The sequence below is a fragment of the Lemur catta genome, chromosome 5, assembly GCF_020740605.2.
Source record: "Lemur catta isolate mLemCat1 chromosome 5, mLemCat1.pri, whole genome shotgun sequence".
Classification (NCBI taxonomy): domain Eukaryota; kingdom Metazoa; phylum Chordata; class Mammalia; order Primates; family Lemuridae; genus Lemur; species Lemur catta.
Window position 1 is genome coordinate 10,706,591 of NC_059132.1, and position 7,096 is coordinate 10,713,686.

A 7,096-nucleotide genomic window follows, 5' to 3' on the forward strand; every position below is an offset into this window, starting at 1 on the left:
AACTTTCTTTTTAAGTTGAGGAGGAAGAGAGGAGCTAACATTTATTCTATGATTTCAATGTGCCAGGCCTGTGCCAAGTGCTTATCTCAGCGTATTCCTCACAACAATCAGTGGGGAAGAAACCGTTATGCTGCTTCACAGATGAGGACACTGCTGTCCAGAGACGTTGAGATCGAGTCGTTGGTGTCAGGGGCTTATGGTCTTGGCCAGCAAGAGGCAGAGGCGCATTCTGAATCCGAGGGCAGGACCTGCGCCCCAAGGCACCAGACTGCGAGGAAGTTTACCGAGCACTAGTTTCGGTGCTCAATGCTTTCCTTGCTACTGTAGCTGGAAACCTCTCCACCAAGACCCAAGGAGGCAGACGGTAGCGCAATTCCCATTTTAGAGCCGAGGAAACCAAGGCTCAGAAAGGTTTAGGGCTGCGCTTGGCCTCCCGCACTTCGGCTGAGTCCTTTTGGAGCAGGATCCAGTTCAGGAGACGGCTGGGACCAAGAGAGAAGCGACTGGAGACCGCGAGGTGAGCAGGGAACCCGGATCTAGCCAGGGCTTCCTCTTAGGCCGAGGGTGGTCCTTTCCACCACCGTGCCCCCCACCGAGTTAAGATTCTGGGAAACCCCGTAAGCACCCCCAGACCCCCCCCCCCACGCAGGCCTGACCTAGCAGGCTGGCTGACGTCCCCAAATCCCTAAGACCGCTCCCCTGACGGAGGTGGCGGTCGTGGCGTGGTGGCGTGGGGACCACAGCTGGGCGCGCGGGGTTCCTCTCCCCACCCGAGCGCTGCGTAGCGGCGGTCCCGGGATTCCCCATCCATTATTCACGATGTTTACTAGCGGGGCGTGGGGGGGGTGGCAAGAAAGGAGAGGAAACAAGAGGGAAGGAGAGGGAACGACAGGATAAGGAAGAGGAGTACTAGCCCCGGGCCCTTAAGTTCCGAGAAGCTTCGGGAAGGAAGACCAAGGAGGCTAAGTGGGTAGGCGCCCAGGAAGTCAGGTGTGGAGCCTGGCTTCCAGTAGGCCGCCAGGAAATATCGGTGGCATGGACAACTGGAGGAGTGGGTGACTGGCTCTGCTCCCAAACAGCCATGTGGCCTTGAGCTCGTCACTTAGCCCCTCTGAGCCTTGTTGTCCTCATCTGTGAAACGGGATAACAGCGCCTACTCCATTCGGTTGGTGTGAGGGTCGCTTGAGCTAGTTGCCTAAATGCCCAGCACATATTAGGAGCTCGTAAATGGTAGTTGTTGTTATGGGGAGTGGGGCTTGTAGGCGCTGGCTGCCCAGCTGAAGTGCACTGACTGACTCCCAAGGCCCGGGGCGCGCGGGTGGGGGGGACCCTGAACTGTCATTAATCTAAAAAATACTCAGTAAGCTACCTTAGGCTGAAGGGTTGAGGAAAGGGGGCCCAGTTGTCTTTTTCAAATGAAAGCAAGAAAGGCAAACGTGGGGAGGAAGCCACTCCCGGACCGGAAAGGCAGTTACTGCCCCCGCGCTTCCACCCTGGCTGGAGGCTGGCGGGGAGGGCGTCACCAGGGGCTCATTCTGGCAGCCCCTCACCCTCCCCGGGGCCCGTCTGGGCACTTGGAGGCGCCTGCTCGCTGCGCCGCGGGGCCGGGCTCTGGTGGACGGCTCGGGCGTGGGGCCAGGAGCGCCCTGGAAATGGGCAGTTTGGCGGCAGCCGGGCCGACGGGGGCCGTGTGTGTACCTGTGTGTGCGTGTGTGTGCGCGCGCGTGTGTGTGTGTGTGCGCGCGTGTGTGCGTGTGTGTGCGTGCGTGTGTGTCTGTGTGCGTGTGTGTGCGTGTGTGTTGGGGGGTTAGAGTAGGGTCAGCCTCCCGCCCTCCGCTCAGCCCAAGGCTGCCTTTCGATCCCTGCAGTTCGAGTTGGGACAGGACAGAGGGGTTTGGGGACTTTTGGAGGAAAAAATAGTCCACGAAGAAAAAAGGACTCGGGAGGTCTGGAGGGCTGGAGCCGGGCGGGGCGGGGCGGACTGGAGGAGGCCAGGCCGGGCCCGGGTATAAATGCCGTGGTGGGGGCGGCCGCCGAGGGCGGGCGCAGGAAGGCGCGCCGCGAGCTGCTGTCTCGCGTCGCCTCCCGGGCTGCCCCTGCGAGCCCCGAGCGCGTGAGCGCGCCTGCGCGCGCCCGGGCCCTTCCTGGCAGGCTGCTTGTAAGATGAGTGAAGAAGCAGGTGGGGGAGAGGGGAGGCAGCAAGCGAGAGGGCGAGGGGAGCGCGGGCGCTGAGCGGCGCTCACTTGCAGCGCGGCGAGCTAGCAAGACAAGCCTGATTCCATGTCCCCCGCTGCCACCCTGCCAGGCGTGCGAAGATGATGGCCATGAACGCCAAGCAGCCTTTCGGCATGCACCCCGTGCTGCAAGAACCCAAATTCTCCAGCCTGCACTCCGGCTCCGAGGCCATGCGCCGAGTCTGTCTCCCAGCCCCGCAGGTACGTAGTGGAGCATAATTACCGCTCTAAGGCACATTTTTTGACAGGCACTAGCTTCATGTTTTTTTCATGTCGCCCAGAACAATCGCCGCTGTCTGAACCCCTCTCCTTGTCTCCCCCGCGCTCTCTCCCGGCGCGCTCTCTTTCTCATTCATGTCTCTGATCCACACGTCTGTTCCAGCAGAGCTGCTGCCTCCGTATTAATTTTTATGACCTGGGCTTTGAGGAGAGGCATCTCGGTTGCTTGAAAATGTGTTTTAATCCTGAGTTGACAGTATTCCCCACTGACCGTGCTGTGCGCCTTCTCGCTTGCAGCTGCAGGGTAATATATTTGGAAGCTTTGATGAGAGCCTGCTGGCACGCGCTGAAGCTCTGGCGGCGGTGGATATCGTCTCCCACGGCAAGAACCATCCGTTCAAGCCCGACGCCACCTACCATACCATGAGCAGCGTGCCCTGCACGTCCACTTCGTCCACCGTGCCCATCTCCCACCCGGCCACGCTCACTTCACACCCGCACCACGCCGTGCACCAGGGCCTCGAAGGCGACCTGCTAGAGCACATCTCGCCCACTCTGAGCGTGAGCGGCCTGGGCGGCCCGGAGCACTCGGTGATGCCCGCACAGATCCATCCACACCACCTGGGAGCCATGGGCCACCTGCACCAGGCCATGGGCATGAGTCACCCGCATGCCGTGGCACCCCACAGCGCCATGCCCGCCTGCCTTAGCGACGTGGAGTCCGACCCGCGTGAGCTGGAGGCCTTTGCCGAGCGCTTCAAGCAGCGGCGCATCAAGCTGGGGGTGACCCAGGCGGACGTGGGTGCAGCTCTAGCCAATCTCAAGATCCCCGGCGTGGGCTCGCTCAGTCAGAGCACCATCTGTAGGTTCGAGTCTCTCACGCTCTCGCACAACAACATGATCGCGCTCAAGCCGGTGCTCCAGGCTTGGCTGGAGGAGGCCGAGGCAGCCTACCGAGAGAAGAACAGCAAGCCCGAGCTCTTCAACGGCAGTGAGCGGAAGCGCAAACGCACGTCCATCGCCGCGCCGGAGAAGCGCTCACTCGAGGCCTATTTCGCCATCCAGCCACGTCCCTCATCCGAGAAGATAGCGGCCATCGCGGAGAAACTGGACCTTAAAAAGAACGTGGTGAGGGTCTGGTTCTGCAATCAGAGACAGAAACAGAAACGAATGAAATACTCGGCCGTCCACTGACTGCGGTGGGGCGCCCCGCTGGGAGCCGGGGGAGCCTGGTGCGCCTCCCCCCGGGTTGGGGGGACGGTTATGGGGAACTCCGCGGCGCTTCCGGGCAGGTTAGACTCTCTCCCCCGAAGCCACAGACTTTTCCCTTTATCCCGCCTGGTTGCCTCCCGGCCTTCTCTTTCTCTTTCCTTTGTATCCTCACCAAAAAAGTTTTGGCGCTTGGAAAAAATTCAAGAAGGGCGGGCCTGGAGGGACTCGTGCTGTCCGTGGTGCTGAAATCCGCCCTAGCGCGCTGATCGGCGCGACCTCAGGGCAGGAGCTCCAGGCACAGGAGGGTGAATTGGCCCCGCCGCCCGAAGCTAGAGTTCAAGCGCTACTTCGCTAAGCGCGATTAAGCGAGGGGGGAAGGGATGGAGAGAAAGCGATAAATAATAATACAAAGTTTAGGATATCTAAGTGGGACCCAGACATGTACTGGAGATTTATTAGAGTATATAAAATACACGTATGTTTCCAAAGGATAGCCTTATACTCCCTTCTTTGCCTAAATTCTATCCATCTTATCCTTTGGTTTGCCGTAAGTTCTCATAAGGTAGCATGAAGATCAGGTTCAGGGAAAGTGTGCGGGGAGTTTCAGACTTCGAGCTGTTATTCTCCGTGGTAGGTAGGACTCCAGAAAATGTGAACCCAGTCTGGCGACTGAAAATGCTGGGATCGCTTGGCTGTTTGCAAGCCCAGCGAGCACCAACACCGGCCCTGGTCATCCTTCACGACCTGCTGGCATTTGAGCGGTAATTCCCGCTTGCGGGAGAGCCGGGGTCGGTAGTGTTCTGTACCAACTGAAGACTCGCCACCCCAGCTCTCTGTTCTTACCAGGTTGCGAGCTCAGCGTGGAGTCGCCTGCTCGAAAGTGACTGTAACTTCTCTGAATCATATGCAAGTCCTTCCAACACATCTAACCTCGTTGCCCGTTTATTATTATCGTTGTTAGCATTGTTAATTCCTATTATTTATTTAACTCTGCTTTTTTTCCCATTCCCTCTATATGGGTGTCTCTCGGTAGAGGTTCTCTTGTAGTTTTGTGAGGGAAGAGGCGCAGGACCACCGGCCTGGACCCTTCTCATCCCAGCCCCTCTGGCCCAGTCATATTTTATTTTTTCGTTCCTTCATGTAGTTTGCGTGTTGCTGTGTGACCTTTGGTTTCGTTCTCTGAATAGATACAAATAAAATGTTAAGTTTTATTCTCTCTTTACCCTTTGAATTAACTTCTTAAATAAATGCTTTATTTTTCAACCCGAATCGCAGTGGTTTTCTTTCTCAAAGGCTGAGGGGTACAGTTCTTGGAAATGATTTAGAAATGAGAAGCCAAAAAGGCTAGGCTGTCACTTACTGCCAAACAGCCCCCAGCCATCTCCTCTTCCTGGGCCAGCTCACACACACTGTTATCCCGGGAGGTCCAGCCGCTGGTCTCTAGACCTCAAGGTTTCAGGGCACTTTCCTCACGCTTCCCAGCGTGCCATATCCACCAGACTCCGTTCCTCAGTGGTACTCAGACAGCAAACTTTGAAGCCTGACTGATGGGGGTTCAAGCCCCAGTGTTTCCACTCATGGCCTGGACCATCCTGAGGCTACTTTTTTTTTTTTTTTAACTTGTGCAAGTTTCCTCTAAGATCGATTGCAGAATGAAGGTGCTAATACTTACCTCTCAAGATTACCGTCAGGACTAGGCAAGATTGTTTATTTAAGGTGTTTATTTAAGTGGTGCTTGGGCTTAGAAGGAAACAAATAAATTATTTTTAAAAATTCAAATGGCTGGAGAGGAGGTGTGAGGATAGAGGCAAAGAGGGAGAAAAGTGTTTGCTGGGACAGAGTCTTTTGGGGCCCCTTCAGAGTCTCTTCAGAAATGCACTTGGAATTGTTATCCAGGAGGTTACTCACTCTGTGGTCTCTCCTGGCTTCTCTGTGGGCGGACTGATATATCTGCTGCAAAGCACCTAGCAGAGTACCTTGCACATAGGCAACAGATGCCAGGTCTCGTGTCTCTTTCCCCTCCCTCTGAAAGGGGAAGGAAATCTTTTTATTTGTGAACCATAGAAACATCTTCCTGATTTAAAAATTAATGCTCCAAATCCAGGATTCATCTGCACATTCCCCTGCTGCGTCCTCAAAGAGCTCTAGGTCATCAGACCCCAGCCCGAAATTCGGAGCAGAGTAGGTTTCCCTTCCTAGCAGCGCGCCCCTCCTCCACTGCAAAAGCCAACTTGTGGATCGCCCCCAGCTCTCTGGGCCTCAGCCCCTCGCCCCCGCCGTGTGCAACAGCCCCAGCGATTCCTCCACCTCCCTCTCCATCGGGTGTCCTTTAATAATAAATGCCCTTATGCCATTACATTATATTGTGGGTTTTGAAAATTTAAAATACGGCTGATGCAATATTAATTGCCTATAGTGGTATAAAACACAGGGCCGGAGCCCAGCCGGGATGCAGAGGAGGTGGCCGCCAGCGTCCCGCGCCGAAGTGAAGCGCTCCAGAAGGACGCGCTTTTGCGGGCGGCGAGGTTCCCTGCAGGTAAGTGCATTCGCATTTTCTGGCCCGGGAAAGAACCAGATATCTGCCTCCATTCCCTTTTCGAAAGGTTCACTGCTGTTATTTATTTAGTTTTTTAAAAATTAACAATCGCAAAAGTTTGGGAGACTTTTTTGGAGAGGACGAGAGGAGTCACCTTAATGCAAGATCTGCTCCAGGACCGTCCGGATGCGCCAGGTTCAAAGTACCAACCGCGCCACTGCGCTTAGTCCTCTTCGGGCGCCAGGGACTCTGGCGCGCGGGAGTATTTTGACCAGTTTCTACCTGCAGACGGGAGCTGCCGTCCAGTCTGCGAAGCGCTTCACCCTCTCCCTCCCCCCGAGTGCGCCCGGCCGGCGCCGCAGGCTCTCTCCTCCGGCTTGCTCAGGAAGCCACCGGAGATGCGGTTTCCCCCAGGATAGTGTAGTCGCCTGTGCCACTTGTCCAGCACAGGCACAGACCTCTGGAAGGGTGGGGTGGTACCAGAAGGTTTGGAGTTCACATAGGCCTAGGTTGCCTCCTCGGTGGACCATTTCCTAACCATGTGACCTTGGGCAAGTCCTTTTATTTATTTCATAGCCCTTACTACCCCCTGATAGTACTCTCTGCTGACCGGCTGTAAAATGTCCCAAAATTTATTTTGAAGAGTAATTGAAAGTGAATCCCAACAGCACCTGGAGCAGGATTTCCTTTTCCTAATCCTGCCTGCTTGCAACCTCACTGTGCAAGACTCACTCTGCTGGGAATTTTTTAAACCTGTACCAAAAGGAAGTGAGGTCAGTATTTTGGGCTGTTGACATGGAAAGCTGCATGGAGCCTTGAGCCCTGCCTGGCTTGAACTGGGGCCTGATGTGGAAGGAGCCAGGCATGCACACTCCAGCTTGGCCGAAGCCCTGGC

General features: G+C 56.0%; 1 protein-coding gene across 1 annotated transcript; it reads left to right on the plus strand.

The window, feature by feature from the left end:
* Positions 1-2,041: 2,041 nt before the first annotated feature.
* POU4F3 (POU class 4 homeobox 3) lies at positions 2,042-4,934 on the plus strand. The gene is made up of 2 exons (XM_045552663.1): positions 2,042-2,435; positions 2,751-4,934. The coding sequence occupies exons 1-2, from the start codon at positions 2,316-2,318 to the stop codon at positions 3,645-3,647; spliced, it is 1,017 nt and encodes a 338-aa protein (XP_045408619.1). The 5' UTR covers positions 2,042-2,315; the 3' UTR covers positions 3,648-4,934.
* Positions 4,935-7,096: the final 2,162 nt, after the last annotated feature.

Excerpts from the sequence above, each read along its gene's own strand:
- POU4F3 (XM_045552663.1), top strand. The coding sequence starts at position 2,316 with ATGATGGCCATGAACGCCAAGCAGCCTTTCGGCATGCACCCCGTGCTG. Across the intron at positions 2,436-2,750 it reads TCTGTCTCCCAGCCCCGCAG|CTGCAGGGTAATATATTTGG; the intron begins GTACGTAGTGGA and ends TCTCGCTTGCAG.